At 39.6% G+C, this 24,475-nt stretch overlaps 1 protein-coding gene across 8 annotated transcripts in view; it reads right to left on the reverse strand.

Annotated features, from left to right (window-relative positions):
• Window positions 1-24,475, reverse strand: part of PUS10 (pseudouridine synthase 10) — an 85,394-nt gene that overhangs the window by 52,567 nt on the left and 8,352 nt on the right. For all 8 annotated transcript variants that reach the window (XM_021924856.2, XM_021924851.2, XM_021924853.2 and 5 more), the window contains exon 4: window positions 22,585-22,671. Coding sequence is in view for 7 of the 8 variants with exons in the window: in XM_021924851.2 (XP_021780543.1) it covers window positions 22,585-22,671 (87 nt within the window). In the remaining variant the exon portion in view is untranslated. The remainder of the gene's footprint in view (window positions 1-22,584; window positions 22,672-24,475) is intronic.

Raw genomic sequence — 24,475 nt, forward strand, 5'->3', positions numbered from 1 at the left:
GCTCAGGTAATCCTCCTGCCTCAGTCTCCTAAAATGCTGGGATTACAGGCATGAGTCCCTGCACCTGGCCTGACCTATATTTTAAAAAATAAAAACTAAACGAAAGGATATTCTTCATGCAGAAGAATATAATCCCAGATAAAAGCTGAAATAAAGGGTAATACACAAGATGAATATGTGGGTAAATCTGTGAATATTGACTGATTGTATAGAATATTACTTGTATAAAATAATGTCATATGGGATTGAAATATGTGTCAAATTAAAACACACACAATGAAATGTAAATTAAGAGATACAAGGAATCTAAGTATTCCAGGGTCTTTGCATTCTCTGGGAAAGACAGAAATATTTATTTACTTTTATTTGAGAGAGAGCATCTCACTCTGTCATCCAGGTTGGAGTGCAATGGCTCAATCTTGGCTCACTGCAGCCTCAACTTCCTAGGCTCAAACAATCCTTCTATTTCAGCCTCTTGAGTAGCTGGGACTACAGGCATGTGCCACCATGTCCAGCTAATTTTTTATTTTTTGTAGAAATGGGAGTACCAATTTAATCAGTACTTTTAAGATTAAAAGAAAAACTTTAAATACATAACTTCTAAGATAATGATAGGCATGAGGGGGTAGAATTTAAATGGAAAAATAATCCAAAAGAATTCTCATTATCCTTAATTTTGTGTAACATTGTACTAGAGATCTTAGCCAATGCAACAAGGCAAGAAAAAAAAAATTATTATGAAAATTGGAGGGGAAAAGTCATTGTGTACAGACCATATGACTTCCAATTTAACAGGGGTAGGGGACACCTCCCTGGGGCCAGACCAATAAAGCAGTAACTGAAATATCAGTTGCTGCATGCCACCTAAGAAACAAGTTGCAGATTGAATGTTACTCAATAGAATTACCTTTTTTTTTTTTTTTTTTTTTTAGACAGGGTTTTGCTCTGTCACCCAGGCTGGAGTGTAGTAGTGTGATCACAGCTCACTGCAACCTCCACTTCCCAGGTTCAAGTGATTCTCCTGCCTCAGTTTCCGAGTAGCTGGGACTACAGGTGCCTGTCACTACACCCAGCTAATTTTTATATTTTCAGTAGAGTCAGGTTTTTGCTATGTTGACCAAGCTGGTCGTGAACTCCTGGCTTCAAGTGATTCACCTGTCTAAGCCTCCCAAAGTGCTGGGATTATAGGCATAAGCCACTGCACCCAGCCAGAAGTACCTTAATACACGTCTACAATTAAAGAAAATGTTTTGGAATACAAATTTAGCATTCATGACTAGCTACTGATTTACTCAATAGGGCATGAGTGCACATGCCCACTCCACAATAGGTCATGAATTTCTGTGATGCTTTCAGAATATGAAAGTCTCACTAAAATCACCAACTCATGATTTCTAATATGAATTTCTAGTGATAATACTAAAGGAATATCAGATAATCAATACACTTCATAACACCCCAGCCTCACAGAAAATTTAAATCCTGGATGTGAACTAAATTCTAAATGAAACCATTTCATATTATGCTTCTTAATACAAGCCTAAAAGGGCTATCTATGTTGATACCTTTGCATCTATTTTATTATTTCATTTGCTTTTATATGGTTCATGACCACATTTAAATAAAATCCATTTTATTTTTTCCCCACGCAAGTTAGTTCCCCTCACATTATCTTTACTCAGCTACTGGCAGTAACATTTTAACAACGAGTTTAGACAGAAACTTAGATTCCACCAGAAAAAAGAATCAAAGGTTTCAATCATACTCAACACTGCAACATTTACTTACACAAGTAGCTTTCAAATTATAATTTAATGAATATAATATATGGCTCTTTAATTTGCCATGTATATAATTTTTAAAGATAAAAAACTAGCCCTCTGCAAGTACCTACTGAGCACTCTTGCCCTGGCTCTGGAGATTGCCATATATCCAGCTGATCTCTGACACACTAATTGTGAAACCAAAAGTTACACGCAATAAAAAGGAAGTAGCCCTGTGAAATGGCAATCCAATGCTCAACTATAGTTTTTTATATCAGAGCTTTATAAATTATGAAAGTGTCCAAGCCGGGCGCAGTGGCTCACGCCTGTAATCCAAGGACTTTGGAAGGCTGAGGTGGGCAGACCACGAGGTCAGGAGATTAAGACCATCCTGGCCAACATGGTGAAACCCCGTCTCTACTAAGAATACAAAGAAATCAGCCGGCTGTGGCAGCACGTGCCTGCAGTCCCCACTACTTGAGAGGCTGAGGCAGGAGAATCACTTGAACCCATGAGGCGGAGGTTGCAGTAAGCCAAGATCATGCCACTGTACTCCAGCCTGGGCAACAGGGTGAGACTCTGTCTCAAAAAAAAAAAAAAAAAAAAGAAAAAAAGAAAGTGTACAAATTGACTGGAAAATATGTATTACATTAAGACAAACTGGATAACTTTGCATAATAAACATAATGGCAAGGAGAAAGGAGAAAGATACTCAGTTTTTTAAAGACAAAATCCCCAGCTAAACATTTCCACCTGGGGCCTTGAATGGTATCTAGTCTAAAAAATAGATTCCACTAGTATTGATACTGTATTAATATCAGTGAGGAAAAACAGATTCAGTTTTATTTAAAAGGGAAGATTTGTAAAAATAACTTTCAATATTTGGAGCAGTAAAACCTAATTTTAAAAAGGAGGAGCAGCTGTAGCACTGCAATTTATCGACACTTCTTAACTGACAAACCCAGCCAAAGACTATTTTGCTGGTCCTTCCTTTTGCTTAGAGGGAAGAAAGTAGAAGTACTATTTCTTAAGAAAGAGGTTTCTGACAATGAGTTTGGATGTGTCTGATTTCAAGGTAGCACTTGCCACCTAGCCCCCTCTTCTTGGACATTTGGACATATCCATGACAAAGGATGTGGCTGAAAACTTTATTGGGACTTCCACCTCCAATTAAGGGACTTCACCATCATAATTCATCATCACACATACATGCATCAATCTTCCTAAGAGCAAAAAAAAAAAAAAAAAAGGAAATCAAAAATAGCTCCTCACAAAAATGACTTGAAACTCCTGTATTTTAAGATAGGTGCTGTAATAAAATATTTGACTCGAAACATCTTTGCACCTATTCCAGTCATCTGATAACAAAACCTGAACATAAATGTGATAGGAAAGTGCTAAAATTGTAATTTAAATTTTATTTCTAGAGTTATCATTTTAGAGAATCACAAAATAAACTGGTGGTTTATCATTATTCTTATTAAATTATAACACTTGTTAAATAATTACAAGAGTTCTGGTTTCATATTTTTACCAAGAATCCTCTTCCTAACCTTGAAGATGCTGGACCATTTGGAGAAAGATAATACTAAAGTCAAAACCTAGGCTAAGTCCCACTTATAAAACAGAAAGACAATAACCCTTTTGAAATCTGACCAAGGCCAGGTGCAGTGGCTCATGCCTGTAATCCCAGCACTTGGGGGGGCTAAAGCAGGCGGATCACCTGAGGTCAGGAGTTTGAGACCAGCCTGGCCAACATGGTGAAACCCTGTCTCCACTAAAATTACGAAAAATCAGCTAGGCAAGGTGACAGCGCCTATAGCCCCAGCTACTCGGGAGGCTGAGGCAGGAGAATTGCTTGAACCCGAGAGGTGGAGATTGCAGTGTGTTGGGGTCTGCGTGTTTCCTAAACAAAGGAATGAACACACAAGACAACACAGGACAAGACATACATGGCGGCCGCGCTCAGAGCCTCTGCCTCACTTTATTTATACTCCATAAACCCCACGTCAGCAGAAAGAACACAATGCAAAACAAGCTTTCTTTACCCAGATGTAACCTTCTGCTTAGTTCCTCGTCTCTAAGCTCTTCCTTATTTGTCCGCCTTCTTGGCACCTACGGGAGTTCATTAAAAGTTCAATTGGAGATACTGTCCTTGAGCCCTATCTATTCTTAGCATACTGTTTTCAAGGGCCCCTGCATTTCCCCCTTTTTGTTTTGCCTCAATCCTAAAAAGGTAGCCCATATTTGTTCCTGTGTTTTCTTTTGTTTTTGGAGGTGACAGAGGGAGCATCAGATCACCAAGAGAAGCAGACCCAATCCAAGTGCCCAAAGCAATATACTTCCAGAGATTGTAGAAATCCATGTTTTCATCTGGGTCCATGGGTTAAGGGCAGCAAGGCGTTGACCCAACTCCTGCAGGGTTGCGGTTCCAGACAATACATGTAATTGTTGTCGAAATGCTTCGGAAATGTTTTGAGTGAGCTCTTGGATGTCCAAACTAATATTTTTATGGCCTACTAATAATTTTCGGATTTCGGTCCAATTTTGAGAGATATTAAAAGGCACAGGTGTTACACAAAATTGAGTGGAGTTCCAATCACATTGTAATGTTATCCGAGTACTGAGGACAGTGAGCTGATCTCCAAGCCATGTCAATGCTTGCTCCATGTTGTCCAATCTTTCAGCAAGTTGAGAATCAATGTTTCATTGTTGAAGCCATAACTGGTGAGATTGCTCGTGCCATTGCTGCACAAATTCAGCATTTTGTATGCTTTGATGTAGAGCAAGCCCTGCTACGGCCGCAGTGGAGGCGATGGCGACAAGGCTCATCACCGAGGCAATTATAAGTCCAAGGGCACAGCGGGTTCGCTGGAGAGAAGTCCAAATATAAATCTCAAGAGGTGATGCCCCCCACGGTCGCGTAAGGTTAACAGGTAGCCAAATTTCCGTACGAGCCCTGAGGATATAAATATCCCCAGTAAAGTTGTGCCACCAGGAATGATTGAGGCAAGACAAAAATGTACACGTATCTGTACAATTAACAATCCCCGTATCATTATCCCATGTCAAATTCCCTGCTAATAATAGGTAGGGCTTACGGACACAAGCAATAATATATTGGGAGGTATTCCGATATAACTGAATATGAAAGGAGTTATTCGGGTTAGAAAGATTAAGGGACATATTCCCCACAAAAGTGCTAATGGCATCGCCTGCACCTAACAACTTCCAAAGGTGACTCTGTACTTGTAAAGAGTGTCTAAGATGAGGCCTCCTTCACGCCATACCAAGGTTTCATTACCATTAGTGGCAATACTTTTATTTACCCGGTGCCATTTCAAAGGTATGTGACTAAATTTTGTTTGAAAATCACCGTGCACACTCCAATCAGTTATTTGCATCCTATTGTATTCTAATAAAATCCAGGGTTTAGTTCCCCGACATTGTTGCCACTCCAGCACCTCAATATTAGGGGAAACCTCTGGGATAGGACAAAAAGGTAAAGAACTAGGAATAGTCTCATTACTATATACAGTATGATTATACTGAAAGCTTCTAGTTACAATAATAACAGTATTAGCAGCCACATGACTATGATTATAGCGAACAGCCCAGGCTTCATGCGATTTTCGGAGACAATGAGGACTATTTCCCATGCATATTGAAAGTCCTTCCACTCCAAATTGGTATGTGCTGTTTATGATTCCCGTTTCCCATTCTATGTTGTCCTTGTCCATATAGGGGGACGGCATCCAAGTAGTGTCATTGGTGAAAACCTTAATTTCTGCCTCCCCCCCAGGCGACTCCCTGATACAAGGGTGGAAAGGGAATATAAGTCCAATATTCATACAATGCCTCACTAAGGGAAATAAGTCCCCCGCCAAGGCACATCCAACAAAGGAAGAAATGCATGCTGAATCCAGTTTTCTTTTCAACAGGGTTTCAATGGTCTTGTAGGAAACCACTCAGGTCTGCTCCCTGTAAGGCCAAGAGCATAGCCCTGTTCCTGTTTTAGAACTTGCCCTTGAACATACTTATCTTCTTCATTAGGATACCAAACCCTTAAATTGTCAGCGGGGACTATCACCGAGGGAGGTGAGGAAAGATGGGTTATGGCAGCGGAGTCTTGCAATTGTCTCCATTGATTCAAAAAATTTAAGGTAAAAAGAACCTTCAGAATCTAGTTTCTGGGGGACTCATTTCCCCCTTTTTGTTTTTGCAGTTGAGTTTTTAAGATTAAATTTGCGCGCTTGACCTTGACTGTTGCCCGGGATACCGGTGATATGTTGACTATTGTATTGCTGTAAGAAAACTTGTAATTTACGAGAGACATAGGCAGGGGCATTATCAGTTTTAAGTATAAGAGGAATGCCCATGATGGCGAAACAAGCTAAGAGATGTGTAATAACAGAACCAGCTTTCTCAGATGGCAACAGAGTGGCCCACTGAAAATGAGAAAAGGTATCAATGGTATGATGAACATACTTTAATCGTCCAAAAGAAGGGACATGTGTGACATCCATTTGCCAAATCTGATTAACTTGAGTACCTCGTGGATTAACCCCAGGATGGAAGAATGGAATGCTCAAAGGAGCACAGGAAGGACAAGCTCGAATAAGAGAATGAGCTTGTTTACGAGTTAAATGAAACTGTCGTTGAAGGCCAGAACTATTAGTGTGATGTAGAGCATGTTCTTGTTCTGCAGCCTGCAGGTGGCAAATTAAAAGCAAATCAATCTGAGTATTACCATGAACTAATGGTCCAGGAAGTTGAGAATGAGAACGAAGATGAGTGATGAATAAAGGAGCTCGACGTTGGCTTAAGGTCGAGGATAACAAAGAAAAGAGTTTTTGAAGAGAAGTAGTAGCACAAAGAGATAAAGTGGCCTGAGAAATATAAGAAGTAACATAAATGGCGTATTGAGAATCACTAACAATGTTACAACTAGTAGTAGGAAAATCAAGTAAGACCATGAGAATAGCAAACAATTCTCCCTGTTGCACCGAGGGATAAGGATAAACTGTAACTCGAGATTGATGAACACTCCAATATCCAGCCTTACCATTGCTACTAGCATCAGTAAAAAAGGTAGGACCTTGAACAGGAAATACAGAAATTGGTGAGAAAGGCAACACAGAATGTTGCCTAAAAAATGAAAAGATCGGAGACGTAGGATATTGGGTAGAAAATTGTCCAACAAATGAAGCGCAAGCAACTTGCCAAGAATCAGAAGTTGCAAGAAGATAAGTAATCTGACTATGAGTGAATTGAGAGATAATTAAGGAAGGATCTCCTCCCCAAAGTTGTCGACAGCGATGCCGTCCTTTGATGATCAGTTCAGCTAAACGGTCGATATAAGTAGTCAAGCGTTTAGATGTTTTATTGGACAAAAAGATCCATTCTAGCGGCCGATTAGTTTGATGAATCATTCCTGTGGGAGAACGTAAAGTATGAAATAAACAAAAGGAAAGGGGAACGTCGGGAAGGATATAATGTAAATGGGCCTTTTGAAGTTGCTCTTCTACAAGCTGGAGTTCCTGTAAAGCCAAAGGAGTTAAATGACATGAGCTGTCCAAGTGACTGTCTCCTTCTAGAATAGAAAAAAGATGTTGTAACTGATATGTTGGTATTCCTAAAACAGGACGCATCCAATTAATGTCTCCTAAAAGCTTTTGAAAGTCATTTAATGTTTTAAATGATCACGTCGAATTTGAATTTTTTGGGGTTGAATATTTCGTGCTCCCAAGGTATAACCTAAATATTGAATAGGAAAATCCACTTGAATTTTTTCTGGGGCAATATTAAGTGAGTAGAAAGAAAGCTGAGTTTGTAATGATGCAAAAGCATCTTGCTGCTTTTTTCTGGTGGGTGCAGCAAGAAGAATGTCATCCATATAATGATATAAAAGAACAGAAGGATGACGCTTTTGAATGGGCTGTCTATTATTATATTTAGGAATAGTAAAGGCAAACTTTTTACAATGTTGAGGTGGTAATGGAATAGAGAAAAAACAATTTTTGAGATCTATGACCATTAATTTTTAACTTTGTGGGATAAGGGCAGGATTAGGAAGACCAGGCTGTAAACTTTCCCTAGGTTGAATGTAAACATTTATAGTTTTAAGATTAGTTAATAAATGCCATTTTTCACTTTTTTATTTTTTTATTTATTTGTATTTGTATTTTTTATTTTTTATTTTATTTTATTTTTAATTATTATTTTTTTAACATGACAAAGACAGGGGAATTCCTTGGCTTTATATGCCCCTCAGCCAATTGTTTTTTGACTTACTCTTTTAAAGCCCTAAGTTTTTCTTTAGATAATGGCCACTGTTTCACCTAAACAGGAGCGGTAGTTTTTCACTTTAATTATAAAACTTGAGGCTGGTGAACAGTGGCTATGAGTTTAAAGGATTGTAGCCCATTTTGAACATCATATTTTTGGCAGCTGAGGAAATATGAGGAATGTTTAAAAAAGCACCAAATTGTTGTGAAAGATCTTGTCCCCAAAGATTAATATTGATAGGAACAATATAAAAAAAAACACTTGACCTTGTTGACCTTTAGGACCGACACAGGTTAAAGGTTTTACGTTTTGATAAACCACAGAAGCAGTACCCAGGCCAGTGAGTATAACTGAAACTTAACTTTTTTTTCCATTGTATAGGCCACTAATTTGAACAAATGATAGCTACATCCACCTCTGTATCAATTAACCCTTTAAAAACTATTTCATTAATGTGCAATGAACATAAGGGCTTTTGATTAGAAACTAAAGTTTCCCAAAAAACAGTTTTTTCTGTGTTACCAAACCCTCCCTGTTGAGATACCTCTCTAGATAGGAACGGAAAAAAAAAAAAAAAAGCAATAAAAGTAATTGTGCAATACGCTCCCCTGCCTCTAGGTGTATAAATTGTGAGACTTCTATCATAATAAGAATTTTATTAGTAACATCAGGATCAATGATTCCTGGAATCACCATTAACCCTTGTATAGCACTGTTGTTTTGACCTAACAAAAGTCCTACATGTCCTTTTGGCAAAGGGCCACACACTCTAATAGCTAATTTATATATTCCTCTATTAGGAGACAAGGTATAAGGCTGAGTAATAGCTAAGTCAGCAGCAGCGCTCTGCTTAGTTGCCGCATAGAGCTGAGAAACTGGGGTAAGGTGTGGGATCCTTAAGGAGGACTTGAATTCATTCCTTGATGTTGTAGGCCATTGCTTACTGGGTATTGTAGTAGACTCGTATTGTAATTGTTGGGGCCCCAAGCGTGTGGGCCCCGGCTCCCGTTTCCCAGGAGAGGAGACAGTAAATTTCCACTTTTATCAGTTTTGGAACGACATTCATTTGTCTAATGTCAACCTTTACCACAACATTTGTACACCTCTGAAGGCAGCTTTCTGCCTTGAGGGATAAAAGTGTTCAATTTTTTACGACATTCTTTTTTGAAATGTCCGGGTTTACCACACTGAAAGCAAACACCTTGTTTGTTATTTCCTTTTAAGGCTTTAGACAAAGCTCCAGCAAATAATTGAGCATTATAAATAGCCCCTCCAACACCAGCACAAGTTTTAATATATTTATCTAAATTGGCCCCACTGGCTTTTAACGGTTTTAACAATTTTTGACAGTCAGCATTAGCATATTCAAAAGACAATGTTTGTAACAAAATTTTTGAAGCAGGGCCAACACCCACAATTTTTAAGACAGCATCCTGAGAACGGGCTACAAAATCTGGATATGGTTCATTTGTGCCCTGTAAAATCTTCACAAAGGAAAGGGAAGATTTTTCTGCTATCTCTACCTTGTTCCAGGCCCTTAAAAACAAAGTCTTGATTTGAGTAAGGGCGACATCATCTAGGCCAGCCTGAGCATTAAGAGTAGCATACTGGCCCATGCCTGTGAGTTGTTCCTCAGTGGGTCCTGGGGGATCACAAGTAGCATTTTTTCTAGCCTGTACATGTGCCTTGTCCATCCACCAGCTGTGCAATTGTAACCACTGAGAACGATCAAGAAAAGCCTTCCCCAAAGTCTCCCAGCCTATAGGAATCATCAAATTTTCTGATGAAAAAGCATCAAGAAGACCAAGGATAAAAGGAGATTGAGGTCCATAGTTAGAAATGGCAGCTTTTATTTCTTTTAAAAATTTAAATTGTAAGGCATTAAATTGGACATTATTGCCACCATTTGGAAACTGAGCATTAGGAGCAAAAGAAGCACGAATAATTGGAAACAGATCCAGCTCCTTAAATTTTCTTATCTTTTCCTTTTCTCCCTCCCCCAATGGCGGGAAAGGCACTGAGAAAACTTTGCCAGACAAAGGTAAGGAAGCTGGGGGGTTGGAGGCACTGGAAAATCCTCTTCTAACAGGGCAGAAGGAAAAGAAACAGGGAAAGCTCACAAAGGTGAATTAGAAGAATGTATCTGTAATATCTGTTGAAGCATTCCCATAGTATGCTGCATGTCAGAATTCCCCTTAGAAGGTAGAGCTGGCTCTTCCTCTTCTCCCCCTTTTGCTACCCCCCCATCCTCTATTACTCTGGCATAAATGGGCTCCATTTCAGATTTATTTTTTCCCAAATCCTCAGATGCCTTTCCTCCTGTGGCTACATCACCACACTCTGAATCAGTCTCAAGTAACTCTAATGCCTGAGTGACAGAGTTACACAAGGTCCACAAATTTAGAGGCATAGTATCCCCTAACTGGTGAGCTCTAAGCAAAGCTTTTACTACCTGTAACCATTCTCTCCGATTCAGCTGCACTTTAGTCTGATACTGAAACCAGTAACAATGTTGTTCAACATGGGCAAACAATTGCTTCAAAGTCTTTTTCTTTCACTTTTACTCCTACAGACAGCAACAGTCCTTGAAAGAGCCCTAAATATTCTGAGGCCAGAGAGGTGGAATTCCCTATAATTTTCCCGAGGGTCCCCCTTTTTTTGTTTTACTTACAAACCCGGGGTGATCCCCCTCCAGTTCCTTGCTCTCTTGGAGCCACGGACCCTGCTCGCTGCGCCAGTTGTTGGGGTCCGCGTGTTTCCTAAACAAAGGAATGAACACACAAGACAACACAGGACAAGACATAATGAACACACAAGACAACACTGTCTTGTCCTGTGTTGTCTTGTGTGTTCATTCCTTTGTTTAGGAAACACGTGGACCCCAACAGCAGTGAGCCGAGATCGCACCACTGCACTACAGCACGGGTGACACAGTGAAACTCCGTCTCAAAAAAAAAAAGCATAAACTTTGGAGTTTAATAGATCAGAGTTTAAATCCTAGCTCTGCTATTTATCAGCAATGTGACCTTCAGCTTCAATTTCATCATCTGTAAAATTGAGACGATAACATCACCTACTTTAAGGGGTTATGATTATTAAATGAAAGAGCACATGCAGCATACTCTGCCATGAAAATATTAAATAACTGTTGGTGGCTTGTTTTCCTAAGAAAGGGGTTTTATCTTGCTGCTCCTAAAAAATAACTACACATTATGGTGGTGTGGCTGTTTTACATATAAACAATTGCTTTATATACATACGCATACATACACATATATTTGTTATTTTTATGAATAATTTTTCAAAAACAATCATATCTTAGTAAGCTAGAATTACTAGGTATAAAACACAGTGGTGGTATCAGAAAAAAGGACAATTCTATGCAACAAGAAAAACCTAGACCTGAACTAGGCAAGAGTCTAAACTAGAAGTTCCCTTTTTCAGCAACTTAATCTACTAAGCCACACGGTCCTAAAAATTAATGGAGGAAAAATAGTTTAATAATGATCTCTACAGTTAGAAGGTAGCAATGTGCTAATATGTTCCATTTCACAGGGAAAGCATTTTAAAGAAAAAGGATGTGTTTCATCTTGTATTCTTTTTTATTCTGCTATATTACCATTTCTTACTGTAAATTTTAAAGATGCCAAATGTGACAATTCACAAGAATAAGACCATACAAATTTTTAAAAGAAACTTCAAATATTTGAGGCTACCTCATGTTCTTAATGCATCTGGTCTCCCTCAATTACCTACACTGATAGATGAGCCACAGCAACTTCTTTTCTTCCTTGCCTCCTCCTCCATTATACTTAGCTGGGTTCAGGTCAAGGAAAAGGCAATGCCATAAAGAGATGCATCTTTAAGCATTTAAATATATGTCTGAATAATCTCCAACTGCAATCCTGAATCCAATATACATTATATTATTGTGGTGGTCTTTAGAATTAGGCTTGCTTCTAGACCTGCTTGACTATGGCTTCCTACTCACAGGAATGTGATTTGTTCCTCCTTGCTGCATGCCACAGTGACCTCAGGGATTGGGTGCTTTATCTATTGGGCTTCTTGTGCCAGTACCCCAATAATGAGCTATTAGATCTCTTCAGTATCTGCTTTGACTCTTTGATAGTTGGACTTCTGATTATACACGCCAACCAGGGCTTGGGTTCTATATAGACCTTGACTAATCACATGTCACTCATTCTTTCTCCCTCAGAACACATCCTAGTGATGTATCACATAACAGAGTACTAAACCTGCACCCATGTCTAGTCTTACGTTCTCCTAAACACAGCAGCTCTGCCTGGATTCATCACTCTGGTGATCCTCTGACCTTTAGTGATGTTCATGAGTGTATGGCTTAATAGGGTGTGTAGTTAAGAAAAGGTAATACCCATGGAACCAAGGTAGTCAGGTAAATAAAACATACGAAAATATACAAGATGTAGAGATGGTGTGGTTTAAAAAAAAAAAAAAAAAACTTAAAAAGCAACAGCAGCATGAAGCAGGGAGGCATATCCAGATTCCAATAAATGGGACACATTGGGCAAATCACATAACCTCTATAAGCCCTGGTTTTCTCCTCTTTAAGTAAGGATGAGTGTGATGACTACTGAAGTGGTCTCAATCTGTGAAGCTGAAAAAAATTACCCAAGCATAGCATATCTTCCTTCCAATCTACAGATACTACCCATTAACTCTCAGATATTAAAGGGGGATCCCTTATACACAAAGGTTGGAAACTCCTGGACTCTCAATCAGACATTCCCAATAGGTATAAACAGGTTTACACTTGGGTGGTAGCCTGGCTGAGACTCTGACAAATCACAACCATATATACATTGACTTTTTCAATAAGTGCCATAAAAAGCTGGGGAGTCCTGTTCTAGTCGATCACCAAGGTCTCATATACATCTATGATTCCATGATTATAATAACGCAGACTTTCATACACCAATGTTATATTCACAGAAGCAAGTTCTTGGAGTTACCTTTCATAAGATAGGGTGGATTGCTGCATGAACACACTCATTTCCTGTTAATGGTTTTAAAAGTGGCAGCCTGCGTACCTAAAACTAGCAAGGTTACTATACACTTCCCAACCCACTCATGAAAAGTCTACTGAAAGATCCTTAAGGGGCAGTCCCTAAAAGAACTAAGACTCAAAAGCATTTAACTTTTAAAAGGACTTAGTGGGGCTGCGCGCGGTGGCTCACGCCTGTACTCCCAGCACTTTGGGAGGCCGAGGCAGGCGGATCACGAGGTCAGGAGATCGAGATCATTCTGGCTAACACGGTGAAACCCTGTCTCTACTAAAAATACAAAAAATTAGCCGGGCGTGGTGGCGGGCGCCTGTAGTCCCAGCTACTCAGGAGGCTGAGGCAGGAGAATGGCGTGAACCCAGGAGGCGGAGATTGCAGTGAGCCGAGATCGCGGCATTGCACTCCAGCCTGGGGACAGAGCGAGACTCCATCTCAAAAAAAAAAAAAAAAAAAGGACTTAGTGGAATGTTCTCTCTTTTCCCATAAATGCAAGTTTGGCCTAATATTAGCATACGTCTGGGACATTCATTCGATAGTAGTTTTGTGTGGCATTATGCTGTAGAAGTTTAGAGGAATCAAACTTGCTTTGCATGGATAAGTGGACCATACAGTAATTGAAGGGAGTTCTAAACTAATCTAACCAAAATAGGAGCTATAAATTCTAAAAACTCCTTAGTAAGCTCAGAAAAGGTTTATTGAATGAAGTGGACCTAGGGTTGGTCTTAAATGTTAGGTGAAAGAGAACATACACAGATTTAGGAAGAGTGCCTGTCATACAAAATAAAAATGGAGAAGCCATGCACAAATGGACAAAAAGCAGAAAATACACATGCTAAATCAGAAAAGTTGAGTTAATGAACAAAGACAGCCAGCTCATGCCTGCACACACAATATATATATATAGCTCTCTATACTTGAAGTTAAGAGAATTTTGTCACATTCTATTTATGAGCTAAACATAATTAGAAAAAATATAGTCCTTTAGAAAAAGAACATCAATCAATAATAGAAGGGAAATTACCAATTAAAAAAGATTCTAGGACTAATGGCCTGAGAGTTTAAGAAGCCTCTGTAAATACATACAAAATTTTTAGTATGTGCATTTTTAGAACAAAGGAATTCACTGCTTTCTTCAGATTCTGAATGAGATCAATAATCCTAAATTAGTTAAGAATCCACAGATTTAAGTAAAAATCCAAAGCCATTTGAATATCCATTTTTCAGAATTTAAAAAGAATTTCAGGCAGGCACAGTGGCTTATGCCTGTAATTCCAGCACTTTGGGAGGCCGAGGCAGATGTATCACCTGTCAGGAGTTCAAGACCAGCCTGGCCAACAAGATGAAACCTCGTCTCTACTAAAAATACAAAAATTAGCCAGGCGTGGTGGCACATGCCTGTAGTCCCAGCTACTCAGGGAGGCTGAAGCAGGAGAATCGCTTGAATCTGGGAGGCGGAGGTTTCGGTGAGCCGAGATCACGCCACTGCACTCCAGTCTGGGTGACAGTGAGATTTCATCTCAAAAAAAAAGAAAGAAGACAATTTCTTAAAATAAAAAAATGCTGCTACAGAAATTGTACTGCCGTCTGTGGCCATACCACCCTGAATGTGCCTAATCTCACATGATCTCAAAAGCTAAACAGAGTCGGGCCTGGTTAGTACTTGGATGGGTAGAAATGGTACTGCTTTTATTCTTAGCTAATTTTCTAGGGTCGTGTATAATTTGTAGTACTTACTGCAAAGTATGAAATTATAAAGTATAATAAACGATAGGAAAAAGGTTTTGATCTGACAAAACTCCAACCATATCAAGTTGCATATTGAGAAGTGTTTCATCCAAGTAACACTTAAAAGACAATATATACATTTAAAGTCAATGGACTAAGCAAACTGTTTCCCATACCCTACCCATGAAAAGGGACCAATAAACCAAAGTGATAGTACAATATTGCCCTCTACTGGACTCAACTAGTAAAGATGACCCTAATAAAACTGAAAAGCATTCAGCTTTTAAAAGGACTTAATGGAATCTTTTCCCATAAATACAAATTTAACCTAATATTAGCATATGTCTGAGACATTCATTCTATAGTTTTTGTGTGGCATTATGATGCAGAAGTTTAGAGGAATCAATTATGAATATAAAATAACCACTACGGGGCCAGGTGCAGTGGCCTGTAACACTAGCACTTTGGGAGGCCACACCAGAAGGATCACTTGAGCCCAGGAGTTCAAGACCAGCCTTGGCAACATAGGGAGACCCCATCTCTAAAAAAATAAAAAATAAGTTAGCTGGGCATAGTGGCATGCACCTGTGGTCTCAGTTACTCAGGAAGGTTAGGCGGGAGGATCACTTGAACCTAAGAGGTCAAGGCTGCAGTGAGCTGTGATCATACCACTGCACTCCAGCCTGGGTGACAGAGTGAGACCCCGTCTCAAATACATAAACACTGTAATAAGTATTTTTGTTAAAACTATACAGAATCTTAGAGTTGAAAAGGCTTAAGATCTCTAGTCTAACCAACTATATAGTGCACACTTTCTGTGTATCTTGGCCAAGTACATTGGCACTCTGTATCTATGGATCCTGCATCTACGGATTCAATCAATCCTGGATAGAAAACATTTGGGGGAAAAAAGGATCTGTACTGAACAGGTACAGACTTTTTCCTGTGATTATTCCCCAAATAATGTAGCATAACGACTATTTACATAGCACCCACATTGTATTATTATTATTATTTGTTGTTGTTGTTGTTGTTGAGATGGAGTCTCGCTCTGTCGCCCAGGCTGGAATGCAGTGGTGCAATCCCGGCTCACTGCAAGCTCCGCCTCCCAGGTTCATGCCATTCTCCTGCCTCAGCCTCCCGAGTAGCTGGGACTACAGGCACCTGCCACCACGCCCGGCTAATTTCGTTTTATATTTTTAATAGAGATGGGGTTTCACCATGTTAGCCAGGATGGTCTCGATCTCCTGACCTCGTGATCTGCCCACCTCAGCCTCCCAAAGTGCTGGGATTACAGTCGTGAGCCACTGCGCCCGCCCCACATTGTATTATATAAGTAATCTTGAGATGATTTAAAGTATATAAGAGGATGTGTGTAAGTTATATGCAAATAGTATACCATTTTATATGAGAAACTCAAGCATCTGTGGATTTTGATATCTGTGAGGGGCTCGGGGGTCCTGGAACCAACCCCCTATGGCTATCAAGGGACAATCGTATTTTCCAGCCTTGGCTTAAACACCCTAGTGACGGGAAGTCTCTGGAAACAATCTATCCTGTTCTGGATAATTCTTAATTCTTAATAGCTCTTGATTCTATTCTTGCAGCAATCTAATTCCTCTTTTATAAGGAAGCCCCTCAAATATTTAAGGAAAGCAAACTCATCCCACTGCATCATCTATTCTCCAAATTAAATAACCCAAGCTCCTTCAGCAGTGGATCCTGTGACCAGGTTTCAGATGGCCCCACCACCTGAATGCACTAAATCCTCTAAATGTGCATTCATTTTCTATTGCTTCTATAACAAGTTATCACAAATTTAGTGGTTTAAAACAACACCAATTTATTATCTTTAGGTCCCAGGTCTGACACAGGTCTCACTGGGTTAAAATCAAGGTGCCAGCAGGGCTGTGTTCCCTTCTGGAGGCTGTAAGTAATAAATCTGTTTCCTAGGCTTTTCTAGCTTCAAAAGAACATCCGCATTCCTTGGCTCATGGCTCCCTTCCTCCAGCTTCAGAATAAATGTTACATCTCTCTTACTATTATTTTATAATCACATCTCCCTCTTATCCTGACCTCTGTGGCCAACTTTCTTCCCCTTTGGAAAATTGCAACTGCCTTTATCTGTCTCCAGTCATTTGTAAAATCTGCTATTTTTAACCCATTTCCCTAGTGTTCCATTATTAGAACGCTAAGCTTGTGGGAGATATTTATATCCTACTGCTCAAGGTCATCACCAAGGTCTGATTTTTCACCAAAAAAATTTGCAACCTCCAGCATAAATGGGTTAAAAGCCCTCAAAAATCAGGAACAGCTGCAAGTTCTTTCTGAAGCTATACTGGAATGTAATGCACCCAGGTCTAAACACCTGAACCCATTTTGAAACGCTTCACCATGTGGAGCATTCATTCTCCCTTACCAATGACCAGTCTACCTCTTTTTGGCAGGAAGATCATTTTCCTTGACATAAAGCACAGAAGCAAAACAGGATTTTTCAGAGTCCTGCTTTATCTATATCAGTTCCAAATAGCAGATCTATCCATCCTTTTCATCTTTTTCTTGCTCTGAACATAACTTTAAGTCCACAAATCTTCCTTAGCAATTCTTGAAAGCTTCTATTCATTAGTGGCTTCAGTTTTCTGGTTGCTGTTGTTATAGACATAAGCCATAAGCCACCTCTTTCTTTTTTTTTTTTTTTTTTTGTTTTTTTGTTTTGAGATGTAGTCTCCCCAGGATAGAGTACAGTGGCACAATCTCGGCTCACTGCAGCCTCTGCCTCCCAGGTTCAAATGATTATCCTGCCTCAGCCTCCTGAATAGCTGGGACTACAGGTGCACACCACCACACCCGGCTAATTTTTGTATTTTTAGTAGAGACGGGATTTTACTATGTTGGCTAGGCTGGTCTCGAACTCCTGACCTCAGGTGATCCACCCACCTCAGCCTCCCAAAGTGCTGGGATTATAGGCATGAGCCAACACCCAGCCAAGTCATCCTCTTTCATTTGCATTAATTTGACTTGACCTTTCCTGTACTTCTTTTGAAATTGATCCCAGATTGGCAAAAAATTTAACTGTTGGAGTTGGATGACAGGTACACAGGGGTTCATAGGCCAAACTAAAATGTCAAATAAATATATCTAAATACAAGCCTTTGTGTAAAAACAGAGGTAGAGACAGAAAGAGATCCCTATTTCTTCTTCACTGAGATGTATTTTCCCCCAACCTTTTTTTTATTCATTGAGATAGTTTGGTTTGAATTAAAATGTGAATTGCACTTTGTTTGATGCTCTCAATCCTTTTATCTTCCAGCGCAGAATCCTATGCCATTTTTCTTTGCCTTTTCTTTGTAGTGTTTGAAATACACCTATCAGAAGCTTAGGATATATTCTACTTATGCCTCTTCTTCCCATCCTTCAGGAATACAAATTTAAAAGGCTACCAATTTTTCATTTAGGACTAGATTAGTTGCCCCACCATCCTTTAGGAAAATGGTTCTCAGAGTGTTGTTGTAATAGCACCAGCATTACCTATGAGCTTGTTAGAAATGCAAATTCATGAGTCTCACCTGACCTACTGTATTAGCATCTCTGGGAATGGGGCCTGGGAAACTCTCCAAGTGAGTCTCATGCATGTTAGAGAACCACTACTTTAGGAAAAGAAACAGTTCCAATCCAAAAGTTGTCAGATAACACACTTTTAGTTAAACATGATTTCCATCATGTACCCAGACACTGAGAGTCCCTCACACCACTGTATTCATTAGCCTTTGTGACTATTTTGTATCTGCAATTAATCAATCCTCCCCTTGGCCAGATATTATACAGTATACTTCTACTACTCTATCTATCCTATTTTGTTTTGTTGTGTTGTGTTTTGTTTTTTGAGACAGGATCTTACTTTGTTCCATGCTGGAGTGGGAGTGCAGTGGTACAATCGCAGCTCACTGCAACCTCCGCCTCCTGGGCTACAGTGATCCTCCCACCTCAGTCTCCCCAGTAGCTGGGACCACAGGTACCACCGTAAGATCACTCTCAGGAACTCAAATCTCAGTGCAGGTACATAATTTCTTGCCATATCACGCTATTACATCTCTCCCCTTAACAAATCTGAGCCTTATAAGAAGGATTTATCCTTCCATTATTACATTCAAATGATAAGACCAAACCCAGAAAGTCACCATGACAGTCGTAAGGTATTTATTACTCTCTTATAATCTCAAATTCTGCTTATGCTTCTCCTCTTTAGTAGTATTCAGTTTAAAACTGTTCTGGTTGATTAGCTAGTTCCTTCTAAGAAAACACATTTCGGACATATACTCCATCCTGCTTCCATATTCTCCCGAACTCAGTGGAAAATGATTATTATACTATGAACAAAAATACAGACTTTTCTTTCTAAGCTTTTAAATTAATGCTTTTATAATGATGATAAATAATAACTACTGGGGCCAGGAGAGGTGGCTCACACCTGTAATCCCAGAACTTTGGGAGGCCGAGGCAAGTGGATCACTTGAGATCAGGAGGTCGAGACCAGCCTGACCAACATGGTGAAACCCCATACAGAAATTAGTTGGGTGTGGTGGCACATGCCTGTAATGCCAGCTACTTGTGAGGCTGAGGCAGGAAAATGGCTTGAACTCGGGAGGCAGAGGCTGTAGTGGGCCAAGACTGCACCACTGCACTCCAGCCTGGCTGACAGAACAAGACCTTGTCTCAAAAAAAAAAAAAAAAAAAAAAAATGCTATCATCAGAAAAGGATTAGTATAACCAGGAATATAGATGCGTTAATGCAAATTTTATTGCTTAATTTTTTTTTTTGAGACAGGGCCTCGCTCTGTCACCCAGGCTAGAGTACAGTGGTGTGATCATGGCTCAATGCAGCTTCAACCCCCCAGGCCCAAGCAAGCCTCCCACCTTGCCCTCCAGGATAGCTGGGACTACAGATATGCATCACCACACCTAGCTAATTTTTAAATTTTTTTGTAGAGACAGACTCTCACTGTGTTGCCCAGGTTGGTCTTGAACTGAACTCAAGAGATCCTCCCACCTCAGCCTCCCAAAGTGCTGGGATTACAGGCATGAGCTACTGCGACTGGCCGTTTAATTAAAAAAAAAATAACTTTACTTGAGGCCACCCCTTATTTCTTTTGTAAACAGGAATATAATAAATACCACCATATTGATAAAATATTATTGCTTTAAATAGATCTGTGATCATCTACTTCTTAGAAGTGGAAAAAACTAAATCATTCAAATGGACTCAATTGTATATTCTAGTGTGAATTATGAGATAATTGACATACATCAATTTTATGGATAGTATATTGATGTTTGTTCTACAAACAGACAAAGAAGTTCTAAGGTAGAGATATTTACAAGGTCTAAGTTGAAAGCCATAATGTAGAACATGGCACTAGAGAAATCACAGAATTTATATTCAAAATGCAGAATATTCTGAAGATATGTGTAACTAGTTCAAATTGAGATGCGTAACAAATAAGTGGTTTAAAAAGCAATTTATATACAGCCTGGCTTGCACAGCATATCTCAATTCCAAAGAAGTAATAAAAGATGGCAATAAAAGAATGTAACATATGGCCAGGCGCGGTGGCTCACGCCTGTAATCCCAGCACTCTGGGAGGCCGAGGCCAGCAGATCACGAGGTCAGACGATCAAGACCATCCTGGTTAACACGGTGAAACCCCATTTCTACTAAAAAATACAAAAAATTAGCCGGGCATGGTGGCGGGTGCCTGTAGTCCCAGCTACTCGGGAGGCTGAGGCAGGAGAATGGCGTAAACCCAGAAGGCGGAGCTTGCAGTGAGCCGAGATCATGCCACTGTACTCTAGACTGGGTGACAGAGCGAGACTCTGTCTCAAAAGAAAAAAAAAAAAAAAGAAAGTAACACAATAATAACAGAAAATAATGAACTGAACCACAAACATAATTTTCTGAAGAAACCTGGGATGTGAAAAGAGTATACTGCATATAAAACTGTAATTACTTGAACTATTATTCTTAGGAAATGAATGGGTAAAAATACATTACTCATTACTACAAATAAAACAATAAAACATAGCACATTAAACTATGGAAACATTAATTCTTCAATAATTAGAACAGTTACATATTTCTACTAAATAGTTTTCTGGTTAAAATCAGTTATGAAAAGTAGAGTTTAAGCAGAATAATTCTATTTTTAAAAACAGTATCTTCTGGCCAAGCACGGTGGCTCACGCCTGTAATCCCAGCACTTTGGGAAGCTGAGGCGGGCGGATCATCTGAGGTCAGGTGTCCGAGACCAGCCTGATCAACGTGGAGAAACCCCGTCTCCACTAAAAATACAAAAAAAATTAGCTGGCGTGGTGACGCATGCCCGTAAGCCCAGCTACTTGGGAGCCTGAGGCAGGAGAATCACTTGAACCCGGGAGGCAGAGGTTGCAGTGAGCCGAGAGGGCGCCATTGTACTCCAGCCTGGGCAACAAGAGTGAAACTCCATCACAAAAACACAAACAAACAAAAACAGTATCTTCTGTTTCTAATATGGAATAGAAATACCTTATAAATAGTAACGTTAAGCTAATATTGTTAAAATCATCAAATAAGTGATAAAATGGATAATATGAATCTTAGTGTAAAAATATAAACTTTGATTCACAGGTTCTGAGGGTTATGGAAATATATAAATATAAGCTTTGAGAGGAAGGGTTTGATGGTAAGATATATAACCACATTCAGAAAATATACTTCTTATTCCTATTTGTTTCTCAAAACTCTCACTAAAGTGAGAGTCACTTAGCTTTTGGAAGTCTGTTTCTCTGTACCAAAATTGGACCAGAAGATGACACATCAGTGAGAAATGCTTTGATGATTGACTAGAAAATTAAGTGTTTATAAACCCAGTATATCATCATCATCATCATCTTTATTCTTCCATTTGCTCAGTTATCTTGTCAGCAACACAGATACTATATAAAATCATCCTACCCTTTTTCACTTCCTGGCTCTTCTTTATCATTCTATCCAGCTTCAACGATCTTCAGCTTATTTAGGGCTAATAAACATGCTCAACCAAAGAAAGTGAGGGTTTACGATGTAATGTTCTGGTGATACCGTAGGTTTCTTAGGGGAAAGACATCTCATAAATATAAACGAATATGCTTAGAACCCATGGTTGTAATTTAAGATTACAGAAGTTTCTCACTATACTTCATTTAACAATATTAGCAAAATGTTATGTTGTCATGTCAGTTTTGACACATAAGAATAATACAGCAATGAATTTTTTTTCAATTAACAAAGAAAACAGTTTTTAAAAATGAGGCCAATTCTCTCCCTTTTATCATTGACTGGAAGATACGCCATCTTTTTATATTTTACTCCAGAGAGAATAAGGCTCATCATAATTGAAACGACTCTATTCTAGGACTATTCTAAAATGCACATATCCACCGCAAAAGATCTCTGGAAACCTAGTCAAATGTCTTTCTCTGACCATCATGCCTCACATGGAGCTAATAATGAATATCTGCAACCGATTGAGGGACTTTAAAAAAGATGGCTGTCCTAGGAACAAAACTAATTCCTTTTGTCATTCACTCACTCAACAAGTATTTATTAAGCAGCTATAAATTGCTTCAATCATTCAATAAGTACACAAAATGTAAAAAATATAATAGAGTAAGGAATATTTCTACATTCCCATTTTTTGAGAAATTCCTAGCATGCACTTCACATATAGTTTTATGCATGCAAATGACCTTACCTCTCTTACAGATAGTTGTGGTGGGAAGGAGACTGAAAATACCAAGCTGGTGAATTCAAACCCAGAGGCTTCAACCTTTTGGCACACCTAAAAAAGCATTACAATTACGTAAATTCCCAGGAATTGCTGAAAATATTACTTACTCTAATCTTAATAACATGAATTTCTGGTCCAGGAGATGACATGGCAAAACTTCCAAACTTTCACATTTGACAGTGGAACACTCACAAATATCTTGAGATTAAATATTGCCTAACTATGACCCTGAAGACTAATACTACAAAGAACCAAAACAGCCAGGAATAACATCTGCAGAATGAACTGTTAAGTGTCAAAATAGCTTTCTATTAGGTCACCCCCTAACTTTCAAACAAAACAAACCCAAATATAGCACTCTTGACAGAAAAAAACAAACAAAAGGCAGTCCCACATTCAATCATTTACCTTCTACAGGGCTGTGCCACCTGTCTTTTCGGGACAATAATAAGTACAACTAGAAATGAACTTTTCTGTAATTCAGCTATGTTAAACAGCAAAATGAAAACAAACTGCTACATTTTTCTTCAATTAAATAGCACTTATGAAACACATGAATATACATTTTATTAATTTTCAGATATGTCAATTAAAAAGTAATTTGAGAATCGTAGGTTTTGGTTTTTTTAAAAAACATTAAGAAAATATTTTAATGATCCAATTGTGTGAAAAAAAGTTGAAATGAATGGCAGTGTTCCTTTCAATATAAAAATTCTTGTACTGGGGCATGGTGGCATACACCTGTAGTCCCAGCTACTTGGGAGGCTAAGGTATGAGGATCACCTGAGCCCGGAGGTGGAGGTTGCAAGGAGCCGATATCATGCCACTGCACTCCAGCCTGGGTGACACAGTGAGACCCTGTCTCAAAACAAAAACAAAAACAAAAACCAGAAGGTCGGGCGCGATGGCTCATGCCTATAATCCCAATATTTTGGGAGGCCAAGTCAGGCAGATGACCTGAGGTCAGGAGTTTGAGACCTGAGGTCAGGCCCACATGGTGAAACCCCGTCTCTACTAAAAATACAAAAATTGGCTGGGCGTGGCAGCACATGCCTGTAATCGCAGCTACTCAGGAGGCTGAGGCAAGAGAATCATTTGAACCTGGGAGGTGGAGGTTGTAGTGAGCTGAGACTGCACCACTGCACTCCAGCCTGGGTGACAAGAGTGAAACTCTGTCTCGAAAAAAAAAAAGAACTCGGCCGGGTGCGGTGGCTCACGCCTGCGCTTGTAATCCCAGCACTTTGGGCCAAGGTGGGCAGATCACGAGGTCAAGAGATCGAGACCATCCTGGCTAACACGGTAAAACCCTGTCTCTACTGAAAATACTAAAAATTAGCCGGGCGTGGTGTTGGGTGCCTGTAGTGCCAGTTACTAGGGAGGCTGAGGTAGGAGAATGGCGTGGACACAAGAGGCAGAGCTTACACTGAGCCGAGATCACGCCATTCATTGCGCTCCAGCCTGAGCAACAGAGCGAGACTCCGTCTCAAAAAAAAAAAAAAAGAAAAAATAGAATTCTTGGCCTTGGCCGGGTGCAGTGACTCACACCTGTAATCCCAGTACTTTGAGAGGCCAAGGCAGGAGGATGACTGGAGGCCAGTTGTTCAAGACCAGCACAGTAACATAGGGAGACTCTACCTCTACAAAAAGATTTAAAAATTAGGGCCAGGCGCAGTGGCTCATGTCTGTAATCCCAGCACTTTGGGAGGCCAAGGCAGGCAGATCATCTGAGGTTGGGAGTTTGAGACCAGCCTGACCAACATGGAGAAACCTTGTCTCTACTAAAAATACAAAATTAGCCAGGCATGGTCGCGTATGCCTGTAATACCAGCTACTTGGGAGGCTGAGGCAGGACACT

Source organism: Papio anubis, chromosome 14 (genome assembly GCF_008728515.1).
Source record: "Papio anubis isolate 15944 chromosome 14, Panubis1.0, whole genome shotgun sequence".
Classification (NCBI taxonomy): Eukaryota; Metazoa; Chordata; class Mammalia; order Primates; family Cercopithecidae; genus Papio; species Papio anubis.